Genomic DNA, 26,066 nt, shown 5'->3' with positions numbered 1-26,066 from the left:
GAAGCTGTGAAATGATTTAGTAATACACTATATTTCCATGAAGCGCATCATGCGGATTTGGAGTCGTGGTACCACGCGAATCAAGTGTTTCCATGGACATTCACATGATGCCGATTGATTCCGGCGCCTTGTTGAAAAAAGGTAAGGAATTGTATGCTATAAGTTAATAATTAGCCTCTCACATGTTAGCGACGCAAGTGCGTGAAAGTCGATTGAGAAAGGACAAACGGAAGTATTGAAAATGTCGAAAATTAAATAGCTGGCACGGTATTTTCGTGCGCATCATTTGCAAGTGCTGTTGCCCTTATTCGCAGGCACGACGGATTCATGCTGTTTCCATGATGCAGTTAACTCGCGGATTGGCTCAAATTTGCGCATCATGCGCGTCATGGAAACATTGTGATATGCTGATGATAGATTTCATCATATGGAAAGACTCTAAAAGTAACTTTACTACCAAGCATGTATTTCATGTTCACAAGTAGATTTCTCAGGTAGACAAGACATGCCAACAGACAGGACCGACTCACACTCTATTTTCAACTCGCATAGGATACTCATAGAGCGTCCAAAGATGAGATATAAAGACACTTTATGAAAGAATCGGGAAAATGATGAAATCTCCATTGAATCTTGGCAGAGTCTACACCGGAACAGAAACATTGGAGAGAACGGATACGTAGACCAAACTCATCATCAACAGCAGCGTTGGACAACTGACTACTATAACTTCTATCCATCGTTTTTTTTACATCATCAAGCCGTTTGCACATGGGCTCGTTCATGAAAAGCCGCCATATTTGTAGAAAACAATCGGTTTTTTTATTTAATAGTACTTGTTGATGTTGTTTTGATAATATAAAAAAATTGCAAACAACAGCATCGTTTTCAAACATTTATTGCAAAAGCTTCATGTTTTTAATGATAAAATTGTCTATAAAGGTGGCCGACAACGATAAAATGAAGGTCACGAAAAAACGAAGGATAGGCCTAGTAGTCAACTGAGTTTAGTATCTGTCTTTCAACCTAGTCTTCTGAGACTAACTTACACAAATAGTAGATTATATCAAAAAGTATCGGTATTAATCAATCATTTGCAATTGTTTTGATGTATTGAGGTATTCTGATTGCCGGGATGTTTCGAGATTAAAATCGTCACAACTTCATCGAGGTCAAAACGCTCAGATCAAGCGAAAGTGCGATTAAGACATCTATAGTTGTGAAGAGACCAACGGAATAGAGACGAGTAACGCTACAACTTGAACGCAATAGCCGATATTAATTATAGCAACGATCGCAACTAATGACGTCATTTTGGTCTTTCGTCTGAGAGTTTTAACCACGATCAAGTTTTTAGGCAATTTTAATCTTGAAACATCCTGGCAGTCAGATCAATTCAAACATCAAAACCAATCGCAAATCATAGAAAAATACCGATAATGGTTGATAAAATCTACAAAAAATTTGGTACGAGTTCATCTTTAATGTTGAAGTGGTTTGGAGTACACAAAAGCAGAACAATTCACCAATGGCATTTCTCCTACAATCATTGGCTAACCTAATTACATGTCCTGATTCCGAAATGTCACAGGGGGCTCTAGTACTAACAACCATGAATTTAAGCCTTACAGAGAACCCGTATGATTAAATCAAGGCCTTTGATTAGTTTTGTTTGAATGAATTCAACTGGACTTAAGATCAGACGACAACAAACACACAACGTAATCTAGTTCTATTCAATTTGAGATAAGCCTTGAAGCCCTTTCAACAGCCCGTAATACGAGGTGCTGCATAATAAGAGGCGGGACATGACAAGCTTGATGACTAGTCGGCAGCAAACTCAACCTACTGAAAACCTTGTATTTTCAGTTAGCATATGCGAGTGGTGAAGCTACATTACCCTCCCACAGCTTTAGATTTTATATAAGTTGATAGCCTATCCTGACATGTGTCAAAAAACATGTTGACACCTGTCGACAATGCCTAAATTTGTTGGTTATGGACATATGTGCCACCTAACTTGCTGACACTTGTCAACAATGTTGTAGGTTATAGTGACTGTCAGTCAACTGACTCATTTGGTTAGGAGTATTAGTTGAAGACATCTAGTGTCAGTGCCACTAGTAGGGTGGCATTATCCATTGGTACATATCTGCCACCTAAAAGAAGCTCTGGTTTTTAAATGTGATTTGCTTGCATAACCTATCATGATATGGAAACAATATCCCAAATGTACGAACACAACACGTAGCTGAGATATCAATATCAAAGCGTCAAGAGATTGGATAACATGGGATTTCATCTTTTACATAGAAATCTGAAAAACTTACTATAATTTATAGAAAGTAGCTATCCTTCGATAACGATGTTACAAAATAAATTGACTCAGAATGTGATACCGAGAAAGAAATATTTATAGTTAAACTCGAAAAAGACTTACTTCATTAACAGCTAGTAAAAACGGAAAATCAAACTACAGTCATACCTCGACATAGGAGCTTAATGCGTTTGTAGGCTGAGCTCGTATGTCAATTTACTCACGTCTCATGGCATTATTTCCAACATAAAATATTTATGTACAAATTAATCTATTGGCACACACTGAAAAAACCCCTAAACTGAATATTCCTGTGCAAAAACGTAATTTTAGTTGTAATTCAGTACACGCGCTAAAAAAGTAACAAATACCTATTTAGTTGTTACGGTCTGCAATAAAATGTAGCATCACTATGTACACTACTTAATGGAGTTTATACCTTTGAAACAGACATTGTGGATAACGGACGCCTAAGAGAGAGTGGAGAGCAACGTGTTCGGTACACTATTGTGACCCTGTGTAGTAGAAACTTTGAATTTAACTTGAATGAACTTAACCTACTAAACACACACTTGAAGCTAAGTTTTAAGCTTTCAAAAAACTAACTTTAATTTTGTCTTCTATTTTTTAGTAATTTTCTGGTTAGCCGCGTTTTGCCTTGGGTTCACTATATCTTTTAGCCTACCTTTTAAAAACTTCTTTCAAACTGATTCGAGGTGAAAGACCTATGGATGCTGTTCTCAAAAGTGGCTTCTCGCGTACTTGACCATATGGCGGCCATCGAGAACCGGCTCATATCTCAAGAAAGAAACGTGCTTGAAATTCAGCTCATATCTCGAGTTTCTCGTATATTGGAGCACCCATATGTCAAGATAGGGCTGTCTAGCGTAAAATAGAATGCCTCATTTTGAGTTGTACCAATGATAAGAAGACATTTTAAAAACTAAGATAGCTAATGGACAAAATAAGACTCTAAAATCTGCACTTAAAGCACAGTGGAATATTTTTAAAGGTCATGAATATAACTCATTCTAGATCAAAACTTGAAAGGCTTCATGGTATCTGAAATTAATTCCAATTTATGAACTCTTCTCTATGTATACTAAGAGAATCAAATATTTTACTATAATAAGAGTCAGGTGCATCCAAAGTCACGCTTGAAGATTTTAAAAAACACATGACACAGAAATAGCACTCAGATATCTGACTTTGCAGCCATGCACACTACCAATGACGCCACGCGACCGCCTTGCTGTATTGGGAATAATCACGCATATACTTACTACACACGACGATCTCTCACGGGACTATCAGCATACTAGTAACATTAATAATACACAATACAAACAACTGTGAAATTATTTCAAAAGCTTTATCATACAATCTGCTCTAGTCAATAATACTGAATACCGACGTATCAATTTTTATTGTATGGCAAGGTCATAAATACAGTTCCGATAACAAACGATTTCCGAGCAAATAAAAACTAGTCAGTATTATGAGTTCAATCAAATTTGTATAGTAATCTGCATTGTGCTAATTTTTGTTTGCCTAAAGGGTTAAGGAGACTGACATACGTCAGTTATAGGTCAGTGCAACCTACAAGTGGAAAAGTAAAACTTCAACTATAAAAACACCTCTATGAAACCTTAACCACTGCCTACTTTTTGAGACATACTGTTTAATAATACTTTCGATTATATTTAGGTTCAACCAAAACAGGTGGAGACAATTTAAAATCGAGTGTTGAAATATTAACTGTCTAGCACTGGCTGAAGTACCAGGAAAGTCGGAAATTTAAATTCCAAAATAACTGCATCCACATTTCTGTTTTGTTCATATAGGATACTTGAATAACAAGCTATATGCTTGTTATTCAGATATATTACAACACAGTCTATATGCTTGTTATTCAGATATATTACAGCCCAATATATAAGCTTGTTATTCAGATATATTACAACCCAGTCTATATGCTTGTTATTCAGATATATTACAACACAGTTTATATGCTTGTTATTCAGATATATTACAACCCAGTGTATATGCTTGTTATTCAGATATATTACAATCTTGTTTATATGCTTGTTATTCAGATATATTACAACCCAGTCTATATGCTTGTTATTCAGATATATTACAACACAGTTTATAAGCTTATTATTCAGATATATTACAACACAGTATATATGCTTGTTATTCAGATATATTACAGCCCAATATATAAGCTTGTTATTCAGATATATTACAACCCAGTCTATATGCTTGTTATTCAGATATATTACAACACAGTTTATAAGCTTATTATTCAGGTATATTACAACACAGTCTATATGCTTGTTATTCAGATATATTACAACCCAGTGTATATGCTTGTTATTCAGATATATTACAATCCTGTCTATATGCTTGTTATTCAGATATATTACAACCCAGTCTATACGCTTGTTATTCAGATATATTACAACACAGTCTATAAGCTTGTTATTCAGATATATTACAACCGAGTCTATAAGCTAGTTATTCAAATATATTACAACCCGGTCTATATGCCTGTTATTCAGATATATTACAACCCAGTTTATATGCTTGTTATTCAGATATATTACAACACAGTATATAAGCTTATTATTCAGATATATTACAACCCAGTCTATAAGCTTATTATTCAGATATATATCAACCCAGTCTATATGCTTGTTATTCAGATATATTACAACCCAGTCTATAAGCTTATTATTCAGATATATTACAACCCAGTCTTCAAGCTTATTATTCAGATATATTACAACCCAGTCTATATGCTTGTTATTTCCATATATGACAAACAAGCTTATTCGCTGTCTTTTTTTCAAAAAAAACACATAATAGACCTATAAAAGTAATGATAACAATATTTAGTCCAATAATTGATCTATATGTATTATATATATTCTATATATACATGGCATATTGTCTTGTTTTAATTCCATCAGCGATAATATCGTTGCTAATTAATATGAGCCTACATCTCCAAGGCCAATAAATAAAATAATTATCAGAATTCTTCAGCTATTGGTTGAGCCAATTGGCTATTAGAATCTGACAATTGTTCATGTAGATTTGACAAACTAGAAGACAATGATATAAGATGTTAAACTAGTTTCTATGACTGACTGAAATAAAAGATAACACTGGTCCTAATTTTGCGTGGTTGTGATCATTGAAACATTCTCTATGTTTCCATGATGCGCAGTGCTTCGGAGTTGCGCTATCTCCGAATCATGGAAACGGCGTCTTCGCACTGAAATCACTGCGCACTGATCAGTGCGAAGCCAGTGCAAATTCGCAGCAAGGAAACAGCGACTGCGCAGTGGCTGCGCATAGCTCTCATGCCGTGGAGACGGATTCTTCGAGGGCCATAAACTAGTACAAAGGTTGTCCTGCTAATCTTGTTTTTTTACTATTCTTCCGATCTTCTTTCACCTAAATTTAATTATGGTCTGCATTCAAGAGGATGATGAGGTGATTACTTTCCTGGACTTTGTTATTGATGCCAACACTTTTCGAAAAATAGGTGGCAAGTCCTAAATTAACGTTTAAATAATATATTACTTGAAAATACTTTATTAAAAATATCTTACTATGTAAAAAGTGTGTTAAGGTTTGTAAAACCTTGTGAATGTGTATTGTAAATAAAAGTATAATGACGACAGAATCATAAAAAGACCGTTTATGACGTTCGGTATCCGTGATCGATTCTATTTCTCCATCAGGCGATTCGATTTATACAATTTCTCTTCTCTGGCTAATTTGCGGTATTTGCTGAAAACCACTGCGCAGCATGGAAACGTACAATCCTCTCGACTTCGGAGGGGGCTGCTTCGCAGTACTGCGCACCATGGAAACATAGTGATAGTTGATTGTGACATATTTGTGACCAATTAAACAATCAACTAGGTACCAAGAGTGTTGAAAAAACCAAGCAGCAGAATGCTCATTGATAAGAGTTAAAGGGATGGATAGTAACTGCTGTGGATGTTTTATGTTAAAATAACTAAGCAGGTATCAATTTGTTCGAATGAGATATGCATCCTCGTAGAGATCTACTATTACGAGTGCATGCTGCTATTGCTGAAACAAAGTCAGCTGGAAATAGAGCATTTATAAAAATGGTAGTTTTATCAGACCATAGTGGAAACTAAAGTGAAAAACTGTGTGCTGAGATCATATTTTTCCTTTTCTTTAAAGAGGCCATTTCAAAAAATCATGTCATCATGTCAAGTTATGCCGCTGAGAAAAGTGTTGATTGATCAGCCACTAAATGACCTATAACCAACATCTATACTTAATGGACGTGGCTGGTAAGATGAAATACGGACATTTCAAACTGGTGAAACGCTGGTTTATAGCTGCTAATATATTATATTATTCATCTTCTCTGAACATGTACTTCAGTATTGGCTATCACCAGAGTTTTGTTAATCATCCATGAGTTATGGATTGGAATGTGACCAAAACCCTAACCGATCCAGGTGATATTTCATATCCAGAGATATTTAAGCCCAAGTTGTTGGTCGAACGAAAAGCCTCAAAGTATTGCTACAATTGACACAATTAGCTAAAATGAGCTAGTGAACAGCTATAGCAGTAGCCATAGTAAAGTGAGCCCTCGACGTACGATTTTAATTCGTTCCAGTGTTGGCATCGTACGGCGAGAATGTCATATAGAGGGGTTTAGAAACCTATAGTAATTATCTAATGCGATCATCCGCTGGTAAAAATCATCAAAATTTTATATATATACTGTACATATTAAAAATTAGGAACAAAATAATATGTTAACCTTGGTAACTATAGTTCCTAACAGTAACTTTAGTGTATTTATTAGTTATGATCTGCAATAAAATGTAACATTACAATGTACTATGCGCAGTACGTACCGTAGGAAGTTCTTACCTTCGAGACAGACGCATAACATTGAATCTAATTTAAATTAATTCAGCCTACTAAACAGAAACTTAAAGCTAGGTTTTAGTAGGTATATTTAATTATTTTACTGAACTTGAACTTTCTCTATTGGCTAAAATGTTATCACCTCTGTTTCCGGTTTCGTTTTCCTATAACTAATAACAAATAACGCTACTGGGAGAGAGTGAGCATCGTAGTATCTCTTTCATGGGCTGTAGGAGGAATTTCGGCGAATAGCATATCAACGTCTTCGTTATCCCGAGGTAGTTAGTACACCGACTGCCAAATTTGAGAGAAATCTTTTGCTAATATCTAATGGCGAAAAATTGTCGTATGGCGAAGGCGAAAAAACATCGTGTTCACGTCGTAAGGCGAAACAATCGTATAGCAGAGTCGTCGTAACCTGAGGGCACACTGTATACCGTAGTAAAGCAATAGTAAACAGTATAGCTAAACATTAGTTAGTACTACTAAAAGTTCTCTGGTTCCATTCAAATTGAAACAAACTTGGAAATATTAAAAAACCCACAGCTTCTAGTATGAAAATCTATGGTTGTTTTCTTATGTAACAGTAATCCAATCGTATTAAATTAAACCTAGTGTATTTATGGGGGTTGGTTACCCAATAAGAGCCCCTTCAATGTTTCCACTGTGTGGATGCTGCAAATTTGGAATTGTGCGCACACTCTGCTAAAAAAGAAAAGGAATTCTACATGTAGGTCATAGTTCATAGCGGCACACTCCTGTCTCGCTTAGCAGGACGCTTTAGAAATATGAACGCCTGAAGAGTGAAAAATGTTTAAAATGGAACAGCTTGCATGTGATTTCTTAGGCATGATTCGCAAGTGTTGTTTCCATCTTTTTGGGACCATGAAACATTCGATAACAATTTGCGAGTAACAGAACTCGATTGACTTGCGGAGTCTATGCTGTTTCCGTTTTGAAGATGACGCAAACTTGCCTGGTTCAAGAACTGGCCTGACGTAACTGCATGGCAAATTATAGAAAATTGCACTCACAACAACCTCCGCTGTAAGGAATCTGATTATATAAAGGCTTCAATGAAATGCTGCCGATAAGGTCAACATATTAGATGGCGATGAAGTCAGCGGGCAGCCGCTAGGCATGCTAATAAAGCAATGTTGTAACACAAGGCATGCATTGTCTGGTGTATACAACAGTAATTTAACACTCCGTTATTCCTAGCGCCATGTATTGTCACCTCATCTGAGGGCCTGTTGTTATCATTTCACACTTGATTAAAGACGCAGCTAGTTCAAACAGTGCGTATAGTAACTTAAGTGTTCGGGTTGAGTGCTAGGCTAGTTTTTATTAAAAAAACGTTCACTTCGATCTCACGAAGATTTGTAAGCCACTACAAGGCTTAACTCTGGAATGTGAGGCAAAAACAAGAAGAGTATGATATGAGGTTTTCCCTTGTAAAGATTGTGGATAGATAGTCTTCATCTTGAGGCAAAAAAGATTGTGTGACGAGGTGCTTTTTGAGCAGATTATTGGCAGATAGTCTTCATCTTGAGGCAAAAAAGATTGTGCGACGAGGTGCTTTTTGAGCAGATTATTGGCAGATAGTCTTCATCTTGAGGCTGAAAATATTGTGTGGCGAAGTGTTTTGAGCAGATTATTGGCAGATAGTTTTCATCTTGAGGCCGAAAAAGATTGTGTGACGAAGTGTTTTTGAGCAGATTATTGGCCGATAGTCTTCATCTTGAGGCTGAAAAAGATTGTGTGACGAGGTGTTCTTTGAGCAGATTATTGGCAGATAGTCTTCATCTTGAGGCCGAAAATATTCTGTGATGCGATGTTTTTAAGCAGATAACTGGCAAATATTCTTCATGTTAAGGTCGAAAAGATTGCATGACGAAGTGTTTTTGAGCAGATTATTGGCCGATAGTCTTCATCTTGAAGCCGAAAAGATTCTGTGATGCAATTTTTTTTGAGCAGATTATTGGCAGATAGTCTTCATTTTGAGGTCAAAATAAAAAAGATGGAGTGACGAGATGTTTTACATAGGCAAACAATCCCCATTGTTGTAGCAACAACCTGAGATTAGAAGTTGTTCAAAATAATGAATTGGATTGTCTTATAATAAACTGATTGCTTCTCTGATGTAACATAAAACAATAGCAGACACTGTCGAAGGTTTAATATATTGCTGTAGACAAGCAAACTATGTGTCATGAGTCTAAATAGTCCACAAAAACCAGATCTTTAGATATTTTTATCTACCCCAGACCAACGTTTAATGTAAACACTGTAGACTGTTTTAAAAGCCCTCGTAATAATACAAAAACACTGACTGTCAAATTGGAATCAATTCACTCAACAAAAATCAAATGTGCAGGAATAAAAAAGGCAAAAATGAAAATGCTTTTAAAGCCTAAGTTTAATGGTCACAGTAATTAAAAGGCTCTATAGCGGTATATTTAGTGGAATATAAAACGTTTGTTTTACTCTGACTATGATAAAAATGAGTTTTCGCCATACAGAATACATATTTTAATAGCTCCTCTATTCCGGCACTATCTTAATCTGTTCCTTCGAAACACCTCTATTCGTTTACATAATGCCTAGTATGGTCATCAAATCACCAACTGGTAGACGTCTTACTGATATATTAAAAAGCATGGACATAATTGGCTGTCATTAACAAAAAACCTGCTTAGAAAAACATTAAAGCTAATAGGAGGCTTTGTTAAGTGATGAACTACCAGATTAGTAATGAGTTCAGCCATTAGATACCAACTTTAATCATCAGCAATGTAGACAACTTGAAGAAAATTCTGTAAAAGCTAGTGTCTTACCTACTAAAACAAGTAGGACACTTTTTCCTTGTTTATTGAAGGTAAATCAACTGAGTGCTTGCTGAACTTTGATGTAAACTACTACTATACCTGTATATAATCTTTTCTGGAAGAGGTGGCAATGTTCATTCCTTTCTAACCGGCATCAAACTCATCTACAACAAACACCACATCGAGTTATAATTTAAACTGTCTGGTGAGTGTGAATATATTGGGACCAATCATATCAAACTGTAGCGATTTGGAGCATTTGACCTGAGAGCAAGAGGGGAGGGTTCAAATTGCCAAAAAGTGCTATCGATAGTAACCAATAGGACACTCGACCTTAAAGATTCGACTTTTGTAATATTGCTTTAGATAAAAGTTTTTATAATATTATCAATTGAGAAACAGCTGTAGCATAATGATTTAGGGCGCATGACCTGGGAACAGTAGGGTTGAGGTATAACTCCCGGTAACGGCCCTAGTTGTAACAGGAATAGCATGCAACCTTGAATTGCGCTCTCTGCCAAACCAGCAGTGCAAATCAGTCTGAACACTGACAATCACCTAACTGGAGTTTAATGAGGTGAGATATTGTTAAATATTTATCTTTCTTATAAAAGCATCAATATTGTATCAGTTGCTACACTTGTCATGTTTCTGTTTTGCTACATGATACAGTGGACGGTCCTATAATGTGAACCTTTTACATAAACTCCACTGAATATTTCTGTTCTCTGAACATTTCTGAAGAATTTCTGTGAGGTTTTCGCTTTTTATTGCGTAACAAATTCCACACAACATAAAGCGGCAAGTCGGTGCAAGTTCTCAAATTCAATTTGAATAACACTTGAAAAAGAAAACGACGTATAGTAGAATCTATTATATATACTTTTTATAAGTTATATTAGGTGTATACAATATATTTTCTTCGTAGCATAGACTTTGCTGTAGAAAAAATTAAGAACAATCGATTCAATTTGACATTGAAAGTTTATGTTCCCTTTAACTTACTGTAAAATTACTGGAAATCTGTGCCCCCAAAACAAGGGTAAATGAAAAAAAAAAACAAAGGAAAAGTTGTCAATACAAATCAATAAAGCCACAGTTACTGTACAGTAAAATTAAACTAGGAAGTCAAGTTTTTTTTTTCATTTTGAAAGGTCAAAGAGATGAGGTTGAGAAGATCTTGTTACAGATTATGCTGTTTACATACATTTTGTTACCGCCCGTATTATATGAAACCTGCCAAATGTAAACATTCTCGGAATGAATTATTTACATTGTAAGCGAGTCTACGATCTTTACACCGGGTTTTGGACCAAAAAGATTGGACACAGTACAACTGGAAAGTCAATTAATATAAAACCAAAAAAAGCTAGATAGTCATGCCATTTTTCTTATGTACATAATATATATACAGTCAAACATGGATAACTCGGCCACGGATAGCTCGAAAACATGGTTAATTCGAACGGTTTCTTTGGTCCGTTCCCAGGTAATGATAAATTGCTATAGATAACTCAAATTCAACACTGTTAATTCGAACTGTTTTTATGCCCAACGGCTACCGAAACGGTTGTTATCGCTTTAGAAAATCACTTTATTCAAAGCCATAGAGGTAAACCTCATCTTTTCGTAATTCATAAGCGTTGTTATTACCACCATCGGCAAAATAATTTTGTCAACGACTTTTCTAAAGGTTTGGTCCAATTTGATTTATACTGCTATACGATTAATAGCACGGGCTTGCCGGGTCACGGGCGCAAGGATTTTCGCCACGCACATACAAAACAAAAACAGCATGTTGTTTTGTATGTGCGTGGCGAAAATCCTTGAGTGCGTGACCCGGCTAGCCCGTGACGAATAGTTTTCCGACGTTGATTTCGTGTTCAATCAACGTCGGAATGTTGAATGTTTAAAACGTCTTAAAATTGTTTTTATTAAACGTATACGTTGTCTTAGCTAAAAAAACTATTCATCGTTTGACCTAAACACAGAATACGTGTGTACATTCAATAAGTATCCATTCAAAAAGCGTGAGTGATATACAATGTACCGTTAAACCTCGTAAAACTTTTAATTGAACTGCCTCGGAGTGTTGCTCTTAACGAATCCCAGGTAAAGTAAGGGATTTTTCTTTGGTAACTTTTTCTTGAAGTTGCATAAACTTCAAGAAAAATCGACAAAATTGATCGTGGGTAAAACGCTCAAAAGAAAAAGATGTCTTTTCTTTTGAGCATTTCAACAACGATCAAGTTTTGCCAATGTCAATCTAAAAAAACGTCCTGGCAATAACATCACCTCAAACAACAAACCAATCTCAAGTGATAGAAAAATCTCTATACTTTTTGATAAAAACGTTTTAAACTTTACATTAGAAGCATTTAATTTGAAACAAGCCATTTGTGCTTTTGATTTATATTATAGTTTGCATATGTACATGTATCTACTAATAAATAAGTAAATACATGGACTTGTGACAGTGCTCTGATAACTTGAATGCTCTGATAATTCGAACACTTTTGCTCGGTCCCGTGAAGTTCGAGTTATCCATGTTTGACTGTATATATATAATAGTAATGAATAATAATATGATGATAATGAAGACATCATCAATTGAAGTGTATATGAACGCTACTATTTTAGTATTTAGGCAAAGTTTTTAGTATTTCTTATAATGCTGCAATATTAGTTTGTCTTTAGAGGTTGACTGGCCACAAAAATCACATTACAGTTATTTGGTATCAAAAGGTTCACCATGTCTTACTCTGATGTGTTGTAGGGGCAAAATATGTAGAAATGTGATTACAAGCTCTTAGTAGCGCAAAAACGAACAGTTAAAAAACAGGCTGTAGGTTGGAACCCCTTATTTTGATGACGTATTCAACTTGATGTGGTTAGTGTTTAGACACGTGATGTTATCTTATGAAATGAAAAGGCCAATACAAATCTCAATATAAAATGCCTCTTAGCACTAGTTTATGACAAACACTTCGGGTTCTACTGGAAAGCAAGCCCTTATCAAATATAGAGGCTTGCTACTTTACAGTTTCGTTTCAGCTTGGTCTAATCATCTAGTCATAATCTGATCATGTGACCCATATTTTTCTCCAGAAAAAACAAACCACATTCATTAACCACCATAACCGACAACCTAAGTCTAACAAAAGTTATTTATACACGAAGAAAACACAAAATGTGCAAAGAATATTCACAATACAGCTGTACGATTCATTTTTAATGTAAGTGAAAGAAAAAACTAGAAACTCTAGCATCATGGCGCTACAACATTAGACACAACGTTCTGCATAGTCTTATAACAAAGGAGAAAAATCATTCATCTCGTATCGGCTCATATGAAGAATTGATGAACAGTAAAACTTAAGACACTCAAAACGCCAGAGCTACAACCAGAGGTGTCCCATCTACAGTATATGCAAAAACTTAAACCTTTTGTAAGAGTTTTTTAATCAAAAACTGTACGTGAATTAAAACCCAAACTTCATATAGCGAACTAGTCGCCAATATAGCAAACTAGTTGTCAATATAGCAACCAAACTTTAAACAGCGCTGGCAAAGAAGTTAAAACACTGAGGCGTATCCCTTGCCGCAAACTCTTGTACGTGTTAAAAAAGAAGAGAGGGAGAGAGTAAGAGTAACAGTCGATTTGGAAATTAAAAAGCTACGATGAAATGGTAAGAAGTTGATATGGGTTTCGACGTAGATAGTGCTAAGTTGTTACATGCAGGTGAGTTTCATAAACTTTTGCTACATGTCCACTTATTGCATTTTTTCGAATTATGTTAAAGACTAATGTAACTTATATAATACATTTAGCGTTGACACCATCGACGGGAGGAAGTCAAAATAAAAAGTTACGTATGTTTGTATGGGCGCAAATAATATGCAAGCTTTTATTTCAAAATGTTAAATAACTTTCTGTAAACCAAGCATAACACTTATGATAGCTAAATACCTTAAGAGAAAATATTCGCAAGTAAACATAAAATGATAAACCCGCGTACAATCCCAGTGCGTGAAAGGCGTCTATGGCGACAAAGCGGATGCTGCTTTTGAAGCAAGCGCAAAGATCCCAATCTGTTTCCGTTTTTCAACCAATGAAGTGTCATGTAATAGAACATGTTAGAAAATAGCAATGTGTAACTCTACCAAACAACTTTCGACGTCAAGTGATGTGTTTTACCGTCTCCAATATTTCATATTCTTCCTCGGCGACATTGTGTTTGGTTGACAACAACCGCTTCGAATTTAGATTTGAATTTGTGTTGACGTATTCGCGGAAATTTTTACGTCGTTCTGCAACATTAATTGGTTTAAAACGTCAGCTGTTGTTTCCTGCAATGTCCCAACAAGGCGCAGCTTTGCAAAGCTACAACAACGAACTTGTAAAATGTAAGTTAAAAGAGTAAACCCGTTGTTCAGTTTTAACCTATTATCTAGTATTGCTGTGCGTGATGGTGCCCCAAGAACTTGCGTGATGGTGCAACAAGAAATTTAGTTTCACCAATTCGACCATATTCATTATATTTTGCAGTGTAAAAATATGGAAGTCGTACTGATTTGAGAATTGTTATTTAAAAATTCGGAGATAGCTATATTGAATGTTTAGATACACATTTCACTTAAGTTTGGTATATGTAATGTAGTTTTTAATTTTGAGTGTAAGTTTTATGGTGCTTTCAACAAATATTATCTTTTGACAAAAAACATTGACTCGCTAACTTTAGTTTAAAAGGAAAAGAGCAAGCTGTTGTTTGTAATTCGTGTGATTCTCACTGATCTCAAGTAACTCATTTTAGTTATGATTTTAAGTTTCTCGACAGTTTCTCTTATAGGTATAGTAAACCCTAAATATGCGAATAATCAGAACAAGTGAGGCCTATAATTAGCATGATGCAACGTCATGGTGATGTGTAAAGCGAATCAGCTGATCTATGAACTCCTATTGACTTACACTAAAAAAACTGCTCCATTTTTCCATAGTTTGTGCATGTGAGACTATATTTTATTGATAATATATAGAACTGACTTTGGATGAGAAAGGCAAAAATCTTAGACACATGGTAATGGATAATACCAATGATTTAGAAGCTTCTATATCATTGATAATACAAAGAGTGACCAAATAGAAATTGAAACTAATAACTCTCTGCTGTAGAGTTTTGATTCTTCTTTTTAATATTGAGATACGTGTGACAGCAGGCTGTTTAGGTCTACCATCACGTTGGCAGCTTGTTGTTGAGGCTGTAGGTGTGTCCTAATTGTCAGAAGCTGCAGGTTGCTCATCATCATGGATAGTAGTATCACCAAATGTAGTATTTTCAGGGTCAGGTATTATGGTGCTGGCTGCTGTCTAAGATGTTCTTTCGCGTTTTGGCAGGCTTTCTGTTCTTATAGATGGTGTCCGTCTTTTCACAGCTTTTGGCTGAAGGTAGGTTGGATAAGCTGTAGGTAATATTGTAGGTATTGCGTCAGAATTTAGCTTTGGTTTTCTTCCAATACCTGGTAGAACCTTGTAGCAGTCTTTCTCAAAATGTCCGCTGCATAATACAGAGCTTGATGTTGGAGTCCAATCCTGTCTTCGCACCACTTTTACTCAAGCATTACGGGTTACAGATCGTTTCTCATTTGGAAAGCGGTGAAACGTCAGATCCTGGCATTTCTCAGGATTGCTTGAACATCATTAGGCACAGCACCAGCTGGGGCTTGAATTTCTCTTAGCCTAAACATTAGCAATAAATGTAGTAGAATCAATATCATTGCATTAGGCCTACTTGGAATGAGACAAAAAAGGCATTTGATCAATCATGCCAAGCTAGATTACAACCCTATCAGCTGAGAGACAAGCTTGTAATATGTGTTGTTGTAATCAGTCTAGACACTCTTTTGATATTCCCAAGCATTCATTCTCTTCACATTCAATTCAGAATAATCATAGGAATGTATGTTCATTGTTATGAGACCATGATAAGACAAGTAAGTTCAGTTGAGTTGGTAGTTAGTTTGTTTTCAGTAGTTTCTCACAACGTGAATCAATGGTATAGTACACATGCAAAGGTTAGGTTTACCAAGTATTTAAAATGTTTAGTGTGGGTTCACATATCTAGGTTTTGTAGTCTCCTCTGATGACATTTCACCAAGAATTTGGTCTTATTTTAACATTTATGACTTACAAACTAGTAGGACAAGCATGGTTTCACTACCAAACTCATTGCTCAGCTGAAAGCTCTGTTGCCGTGATGCACATCACTGCGACCTAACGTCGTGAGAACAACAGTCATTTATAGGCCCACTTTTGCTCCATTGTAATGATAGCTATTCGCCAATCTAGGGTTTACTATATCTATGGTTTCTCTACTCTGTCTGCAAAACTGTATTTATTTGGCTATAAAATTAAAGCCTTTTGCGCAGATGTTGTCACGTGTGTTTTGAGAGAATTTAGAACACAACATCAGCATTGAATTTGCTTTGTCATCTTTTTCTATTTTGACATTGTTTAGTTTGTGCACTTTTGCTTAGCTTGTGTGAACTAATTTGATTATTACTGGTTCTGGTACTAGTGAAGGCGTTAAGCTAATATAAGCATGGCGGATATTTACCAGTAAAAAGAATTTTTCTTCCATAACCTAGGCTAAACTATAAAATACACAGCTAACAAAATTCTAAACACAATAATATTAATGACAAAAGGTTGAACTAGCCAATGAATGTTACAACCTTACTCGAACGGTCATTCATACTCGTTTGCTCAGTGCCGTACGGCTTCGAGCCTTGACAGTCAAACAACAGTTATGAGTCTATGGGTGAAAAAGCTTCAACAGGTGGTGCGAGAAAGGAAACTCCACATGCAGGACAGATAAGTTCCTCAGCAGGCAGAGGAAAGAGTGTTTCAGCAGGCCCTTGAGAAAAAGAGAGAGCTTTGCAGGTCCTTGGGAAAAGGAAGAAAGAGTCATTGCAGCTGTTCTCTTTGATAGTAGTATAGCATGTGGAAAGGCTAGCCTGTGGGGAGTAGGTTGAGCGTTAAGGTTCAATGCTTTATGTCAGACGCGTGAAGATATCTTTTTTGCGTAAGTCTCCAGTTAGTGTATGTGATGTAAAATGTCTAGGGTAGAGCTCGTACTTACTCTTGGTATCTAGGTTGTGTCTGGCAGAGGATGGCAGATCTTTATACGTATTATCATCTGATTCGTTTCCAATGTCTATTGGGTGGTTTTTTGGCCAGGTGATTGACTCATTTTCTGTGATGAATTCCTTCCACCATTGAATTTCTAATTTGCTTGTGGTCGCTTCTTCAATTATTGGATCTTAAGAAGTTTTTGGCATCGTGTTGTTAGTGCGTATTGGGTGTGTATCTTGTAGTCGGGCTTCACTCCCTGTTTGTATATTGTTTTGGTGATATTTCCATACAACAATGCACCAGCACTAATAGTGATCTTGCAGCAACAAACTGCTCAGCCCAAAAACAATTTGAAAAAAATTTTAACAGCAAATATTTGATAGTTCATACAAGGATGTTTCTTTCAACCTATGAAAGACTTTCTGAAAAATAAAAATATTTAGTAATTTTCTGTCTTTTGGTTAGTAAGTGGACGTTTAATCAAAATGATAATTGTTGAAAGTCTATGCAGGCTACAAGTCAAATTCAGGTTGAACACTTTTCAAAGGACTTGATTATTACATTATCACTTTGCTACAACTTTTCAAAAGTGCACACCAAGTTATAACATCAAAATTGTGCCATCTCAAAAGATTTCATTATATATATATATGTGTCACGGTCACAGAAACCATGGTTAAGTCGCAAATCACGAAGTTGAGTTATCCGACTTTGAAGTTGCACCCACTGAATTTATAATATTGGTAACGATTTTTGTAACACGTGCATCTGGACCAATCAAAGAGTGATCTTTCTGAATCTGAAATCAGTTTAGCCAATAGAAGTCTTCAACCCTCGGAAAAACCCTCTTAAAACTGTTGCTAAGCTAAACAGGAAGTACAGATAAATGGCGTCCGATAAATATAATCGTTTCTTTTTTGCCGATTTTAAAGATAACTCTGACATTTTGGGCACTTGTAATGAGTACTTTGGTGTTCCAACTGAAGTGCAAAGCAGTAAAAGTAAAGGGAATGACGATGATAATTTCCTAACAATTCTTAAAAGATTATTACATTATTTAATCATAAGAATAATTATTCGGTTTTATAGGATTATTATCAGATTTAATTATAAGAATAATTATTCGAATTTCTAAGATCAAAGTATATAGTGACCGATAGTGTGCAATGTGTTACTGTTGTTACTTTTTTAAAGATTTTGCTGATGATTTGGTTGTGCCCGATATCACGGTACTGCCAAGCCGTTTTAAATATCTACAAAATTAAGTAATACATTTTCTTATAAATATACAGCTATTTCTGTGACAACCAGCTAAAATCTGTTTAGATTTTTGAATTCAGCATAATTTTTTGAATAGAAACACAGAAATCTAGATGAATATCACAACCTCTTGATATTGGTTGCTATGACGTTTTGAAATGTAAACAAAATTGGGCATTAGTTTTCGTTTCTCAAACTTTAACACCAGTTTTCTCGAAACTATGTTTTCGCACTAATGGTAAACGCGCATTCAGTTTATTGACCATAAAATCTGCTGTAAATAAGCTAGAATCAAAAAAAATTTGCAAAATAATTGTGAGAATTTTCTCTTTCTGCTAATGTAGATAACTCCAAATCTTACAATCCTGACTTAACCATGGTTTCTGTGATCATGACCCATATATATAAAAAAAACAAATAAATATCTGTATGTTGGGAGAGTTGTCGTAGCTTTCAATTAACGAATTAGCTTTCATTGCAACTTGGATCTTGAATCAAAGGAACACACAATATGCTGTGCAAGTATATTTTATTATGTCACAAAATTCTATGAAAAAAAAGTTGCGTGCGCATAAAAATTGTGTGTGAAGTTTTCTTACGGTCAAGTAATCCGAACATAACATATGTTTAGCTGTTAGAGCTAGTACAAAATTATAAAACTAAACTAACACTAAGTTAAATATAAATTTACTTAATAAGTGAAAGCTTACTATTAATATTATAACTAATAGTATTTTTGTCCCATATTATTATTTTTGACTGAATGGTTTTAGTTTTTGACTAATATTCTAAATTTTCGGCAAAAACAACATTTTTAGATGAAAATTTGCAATTTTAACAATTGTTATTTCGGCAAATGTGTAAAGGTATAAACACACTAGGCGATATTTAGAGCGATATCGCGCTGCGTGGCGCTAATCTGCGCTAGAATTCACCCAGCGTGCTCATCCAGAGCGATAACGTTAGACTTTCTCTGCACAACTTTATCGCTAGCGAGATGCATTTCGATTGGTTGGATTTTACCAGAATGCCATTTTATGGTGGGTAATTATTTCTTATCGATGTTCACCAACGTACAGCAGCGACAATTTGCTATTTTGTTAATATTGAAACATCTTCAGAACGAGCACTGAATTGTTCATAAATTTAATAATAGCACTCCCAGTCCTGTGCACCATAACAAACAAAAATTACAAAAAATCCATGTTGAAAACCAACATTTGGAGTCAATCGTTGCGCGGGTTGACCATCTTGAGAACGGTAAATATTTAATACATTAGGCCTAAATATAAAAAACCACTACAAAATAAAATATGTATAAAAATAGTAAAAAATGTTACAGTTAAAAATGCAATAATCGTTTTTTCTTATGTCTCCTTGTAGTGTAGGCAGTGTACAATCCGTGAAAGTGAGATAGGTTTAATAGCAAATGCGTAAGTTGTTTACGTTGTCGCCTAGACGGCGCCATATTGATTGACCTAAATTTATTAACAACTCCGAAGAAACTGATGATACGGAATTTTATTGGCAGTTTGTGGGCGTGACCATTATATCGTTTGCTAGAGAATCGCTCAAGTGTGTTTATGCACACGCTAGCGATATCTCCGCCCTCCTCATGACGCTCGCGATAAAATCGCCTAGTGTGTTTACACCTTAATTCGGCCGATAGAATTTCCCATAAACCTTTAAACTTAAGCTCTCTTATCACGTCTTAAAGCCAGAAAGCTATGCATTATAGCTACAATTAAAATTAGCAGAGGTCCATATATTGATTTATTTTAGTACAATGCAGCCTCGGTTCTCGAACACAATCCGTTCCAGAAGGTTGGTCGAAAACCGAGTTGTTCGAGATCTGAAACAGGTTTTCTCATTAGAATTAATATGTATAAGTTTTAATCCGTTCCAAGTCGATTTAACAACTTCGGTAATTTATTTTTTAACATTTTACACCATAAACTGTACTGTATACTGCATATTATAAATAAAACCAGGTAGATGTAGATCGTGTTTAACTTTAATAAATTTTTTATCTATGAGGATTAAAAAAGAAAACAAAAAGTAAACACTTTATATGCTTTGCTCTTAGGACATCAAAAACATTAAAGGTTACGATACAATACAAAAAATCGCAGAAAATGATAATAACACAGCAAAAAAATGCAACAGATCAGTTACATCAAAAATAGTGTGAAAGAAGAAAATAGAAACATCAATGGCAGGTTTACTTATTTGTTGTATTTTCCATTCTCTGCAGGCATCGAGGACTTGTGTGCCAAGCGGGATGAGCTGCATCGGCAAACGATAGTTGAAGAAGAAGAAAAATCTCGCATACAAAATGACATTCGAATCCTTACAGAACGACTGGCAAAGGTCAACGAAAGCTTAGCAAAGAAAATGGCACAGCGAAACGAATTTGACAAGACAATAGCTGAAACAGAAGCTGCATATATGAAAGTATGGCATACAATGTACCTTCTTAATATTGAATATATGGTTATGCATTATTTGGGTATTTGTAGTATATGCATTGGTAGTACATATTGCATATGTGACTGTAATGCGCCCATATGTTGGCTACATCGTATATATATTTATCATTAGCTGTGCTAACCGGCGTTGCCCGTGTAATAGAAGAGACTTTGGACAGAAAATTGATTTGTATTTAACAAATAACAACATTTGCCTTTCTAACTTTCAAACTACATATCATGAGAGAAGTGTGTCGTGTAGTTGAAATAAATTAAGAAAAAAATGAAATCAACTGTAAAGGTTTTAAAACTTTGTCAAACAACTGTACCTTTCCAGCTAGTAGCCTGGCATACTGCCAATGGAAAATTCCACTAAGCTATTTAATAAAATTAGGCTTCCAATGACCGTAAGCCATGACTTTGAGTCTGCATTGTTGTCCAGCTCAGCTGTTCTAATAATAGCTATAGCCGGAAAACCTACACACATACGACATACTTTGAGAAATATATATATAGATAGACCAATTAACTATACTTAATGTAGCTAATAGGTTATAGTATAGTTTAGGTTATATAGGTTAGTATAGGTTATAGTATATAGTTAATAGGTCTATGATATTTATGTGTAGTATATACATTAGTAGTATTGCCTTTTTGCGAGGAACTGGTTCCGATTAATCGAACAAAATGAGTCTGAATTGCAGTTTATTGCTAGCTTTCGCTGCTAGATTCTCCACATTTATGTATTTTAGGTTTTCCATTCATTGTATTACTTCCACTTTATTTTTCGCTTGTGATTACCAGAGAACTTTAAAAATGTTTAACGAATTCATCAAAAAATCTTTTACTTTAAAAAAAAATTATGACTTCATTATTGATATAGACTCTGAAGCCAATTAATAATAATAGCAAAGAAAAGAAAAAAGTGGAAGTGTTACAATAGAAAGAAAACCTGAAATGCATAAATGTGGAGAGTCTAGCTGTAAGCTGTTGAAACTAACAAATATAACAAATCCGTCAGAAAGTTATGCTATTTTAAAGCTCATGTACAAAAAGTTGACTAAACCCTTATCTCTGTGACCTTCACCTAAAGGCTGGTGCATATTATATCGCAGTGTGTCGACATTAATCTCACTAAACATTGGTGACCGTCTGTAATAATATTGTTCACACTATCACAAACCCATCTGCGTTAATATCAGTAAATAGTCCGCGGCATAATATTCTCACTATACAATGTGGATGCTGAAACCATAAAATTCTAGTCCTGCAGCAGTTATCATGAGTGGAAACATAGATCAAGCAATCTATGTCATCCAATCACCATCACTAAAGTGGTGCACAGGCTGTTGTGGATGCTCGGCAAACTATCTGGAAAGTTTGACAGCTGGAATATTTTCTGACATCCGGGATGCCTCGGCGATGCCATCGGTCTACAGTGTGCATAGTTGACTAATAATCGTCAAGAGGACAACTCCGTTGCTGTGAACCAGCCTTGTACACCTACTATCACAAAGCCGCAGCAGCACCTATACAGCACCAGATATACAAGGCTGCAGCACCGGGTATACAAGGTAGCGGCAGTTATACAAGGCAGCAGCAGATATACAAGGCAGCTGCAGCAGATATACAAGGTGGCAGCAGCAGATACACAAGGCAGCAGCAGATATACAAGGCAGCAGAAGACATACAGTAGCAGATATACAAGGCAGCAGCAGTAAATATACAAGGCAGCACCAGATATACAAGGCAGCAGCAGATATACAGCAGCATATATACAGCAGCATATATACAAGGCAACAGCAGATATACAAGTCAGCAGCAGATATACAAGGCAGCAGCAGATATACAAGGCGGCAGCAGCAGATATACAAGGCGGCAGCAGCAGATATACAAGGCAGAAGCAGCAGATATACAAAGCAGAAGCAGCAGGTATACAAGGTGGCAGCAGCAGACATACAAGGCAGAAGCAGCAGATATACAAGGTGGCAGCAGCAGATATACAAGGCGGCAGCAGCAGATATACAAGGCGGCAGCAGCAGATATACAAGGCAGAAGCAGCAGATATACAAGGCGGCAGCAGCAGATATACAAGGCGGCAGCAGCAGATATACAAGTCAGCAGCAGATATACAAGTCAGCAGCAGATATACAAGGCGGCAGCAGCATATATACAAGTCAGCTGCAGCAGATATACAAGGCAGAAGCAGCAGATATACAAAGCAGCAGCAGATATACAAGTCAGCAGCAGATATACAAGGCGGCAGCAGCAGATATACAAGTCAGCAGCAGCAGATATACAAAGCAGCTATCACTGCTGCTGTACCTTAATTCAGCTGTCTTTAGCGAAAGTGTGGATTCACTCTAAGAACCTATAGATTTGTGTCTTACATCGAGTCCAACATACCGTATATACATCTACATCTATATCTATATTTCTTAGTGTTTGGCTTTTTGTTAAACCCTGTGTCCAGTTATTGCAATTAAAATCTATCTTTGAAAATCAACACAACACTAATGTTGATCTCGAGACCTCCAGACCTAAAGGCGACGAACTTAACCATTAAGCTACACGGAATACAATGGATCCATTGGGCAAATAGTCATTACTTAGTGATAGTAATAATAGTAATAGTTATTACTTTGGTTAAGATACTTATGCATAAAGTGATTGTTTGGGGTTAATCACTAGCACTGTTGACGTTACGTTACGTGTAACAATTGTTAAGCTGGCCTAAAATGCAGGTGTTGTTTTAGTAAAAATTTCTAGCTTTCCAGGTGAGTTACTCAAAATCATTAGGTAACTGTTTTATTACCCGTGCAACGCCAGGCATTCAAAGATAGTAGTTTTATAAAATGCTTTTATTTATCTGAAGTATTTACCATAATATATTTCTTGTACAAGTTTACATGCAGTGCGTATACAGTCGCCCCTGCTTCTTCTGACTTTGGGTGCTTGGAATTTCAATTGTCTGTGGTTCGGTCGATTGTTCGATGTAGCCGTGTCATTCTGAAAAATGACAACTGCGATCGATAGGTGGTTCTCATGACAGACGATGCGTGTTTGTAAAATTCCCGTCTTCCTGTAATTTTCGGTTTTTATTTGACTGCTATTAATAGTATTCTGTACCCTATTGTAGGTATGACCATATGTTACTCTCTCATGTGTACTGTATATGTATTTCCTATACCATATTGGAACCTAGGAGTATATGTGTGAAACAATATAGACTGTTTAATGTACTGTACAATACTCAACTTTCACTGCCTGGACTTTTTCAGTGTCCAAACTTGGCCCAGTCTTTATAAGTCGGAACAAGCAAAGGTCATGTTTCCAATGACATCTCCAATTATTTTATTTTCACTACTCCATATATTTCAGATACTTGAGAGCTCACAGACTCTTCTTAATGTACTCAAAAAGGAGTCAACTACCCTGAAACAGCATCAATAGATTCATACAAGTCGACTGATAGCTTCCCTTTAGCCTGTGCTTCTTACGAACCTGTGCCAGCCAAGTTGGGTTGGGGGTTGTTAGGTTCTATAACATTCATGTATGCTGTGAGTGTCGGACTAGCGTATCATCGCACACTCGCTTAAGGCATGAGTTTAGTACTTATTTTGGGCTTTTCAAAGTTTAATTTTATTTATGATAAATGTATTATTATACTCAAAAGCTTATATTATGTTGCTATTATGTATTGTTCTCATCACAATTGTTTAGTTTTCAGTAGCGAATACAAAGAAACTCTGCAACCCTCTGGCATCATACTGCTGATCAGCTGATCTAAGGTTTCTGATTGCCATAGTATCTAAACAGGTGCCTTGTTCTATTGTATCTTTGGGACTGTGTGACACCTCCTTTATTACTGGATAACTGTTACAGCTTGTCTGAGCAATCCCTCAAAGATCCAGTATGCTGCCTGCTTATCAGAGGCTGTGCATGTTTTTACGAGCGCTAGTACTCTGGAATTCTCTCGCGCTGTGAGAGATCGTCATGTGTAATAACTATGTGTACAATAATTCTAGAATACACCAAGGTGTTTGGGTCTTGCAGATGGTACCGCTCCAGCCTAGCCGAGTGTCGGAGTTCGAATCTCATACAATGCAGTCTTTTTTCTAACATCTACCAATGGCTACGGCCCTTCATTTCTCCAATTACAGCAAAGATTGTTGCACATGAGAGGATTTTTGTATGTTATTGGATGTTAACAACACTATCAGGGTAGTATCCAACAATTGAGCCCAATACGTTGTCAAGTATTTAATCATATATGTGAATCTCAAAGTCGTGTATATGTCCAGCTATAGCTATTAAATTCTAGCCAAAAATAAATTCCACAATGCACTGGAATAGAACTTCCAACCTCCAGTTAACAAAACGACAATCTAATCCATTAAGCTATACAGCATACAGTGGATTCATTGGGCAGGTGGTCAATACATCGATTGAAATACTGTTAACAATGCTGTATTAGATGCAGTGTCACTAAGCTTGTTCTCTCAACTCATATTAATCAGTTTAGCAATATACTAGCTTACTCAAATTAGTTAATGGCAACTACATTACCTGCCACTGTTTATAAGCTGTTTTTATTACCCGCACAACTCTGGACATTCATCTAATAGCTTGTATTGTCCATAAACATTTAGAGGTAGCACTGGTCAGAGTGGCGATATAGATCGATCCATTATATTTACAATATCAATATATGCGTAAAACCGATAGTCACAACAAGTTCCTTAAATGTAATTTCAACATTAAACAACGCTGAAATGAATTTGTAATTCTATCTTGCAAATCTTTGAGCCAAGTTTTTCGTGCTGCAGGCGCACCAGTCTCGCCTGGAAGGGTATCTGATACACAGAGCTCTACCAGCTTTAGGACTCGGGGGTTCATAGTTGTCTCCCTTGGAGGGAAAACACCTTTAACAAACCGATAAGCAGGGCAAGCATGTTCTGCTGAGTGCTGGAAATCCGCCTCCTTAAATATCTTTTGTTGATAGAATTAGTTCGATCTCCTTTCTGTTCTGCTAGTTCAAATTTTAGTGATTTTATTGGTGCACATTTTCTGTGGAATATAACCAAGTTTTATTAAAATTGTAAGAAATGTTTTATGTAATGGGA

At 36.0% G+C, this 26,066-nt stretch overlaps 2 protein-coding genes across 2 annotated transcripts in view; one reads left to right on the top strand and one right to left on the bottom strand.

The window, feature by feature from the left end:
- LOC137398270 (serine/arginine repetitive matrix protein 2-like) overlaps window positions 1-14,077 on the bottom strand; it is a 97,792-nt gene extending 83,715 nt beyond the window's left edge. Inside the window, exons 1-2 of the mRNA XM_068084378.1 lie at window positions 14,051-14,077; window positions 10,180-10,244 (exon numbers count right to left, since the gene is read on the bottom strand). The gene's annotated coding sequence lies outside the window, so the exon portion shown is untranslated. The remainder of the gene's footprint in view (window positions 1-10,179; window positions 10,245-14,050) is intronic.
- Window positions 14,078-14,313: 236 nt separating this feature from the next.
- On the top strand, window positions 14,314-24,793 carry LOC137398631 (microtubule nucleation factor SSNA1-like). Its single transcript, XM_068084808.1, has 3 exons — window positions 14,314-14,487; window positions 20,727-20,926; window positions 24,322-24,793. Exons 1-3 carry the CDS (start codon window positions 14,436-14,438, stop codon window positions 24,391-24,393), a joined length of 324 nt encoding a protein of 107 aa, XP_067940909.1. The 5' UTR covers window positions 14,314-14,435; the 3' UTR covers window positions 24,394-24,793.
- Window positions 24,794-26,066: the final 1,273 nt, after the last annotated feature.

Source organism: Watersipora subatra, chromosome 6 (assembly GCF_963576615.1).
Source record: "Watersipora subatra chromosome 6, tzWatSuba1.1, whole genome shotgun sequence".
Lineage (NCBI taxonomy): Eukaryota > Metazoa > Bryozoa > Gymnolaemata > Cheilostomatida > Watersiporidae > Watersipora > Watersipora subatra.
Note: the sequence above shows the minus strand (reverse complement) of the source record. Positions and strands in the feature narration are given on the sequence as shown.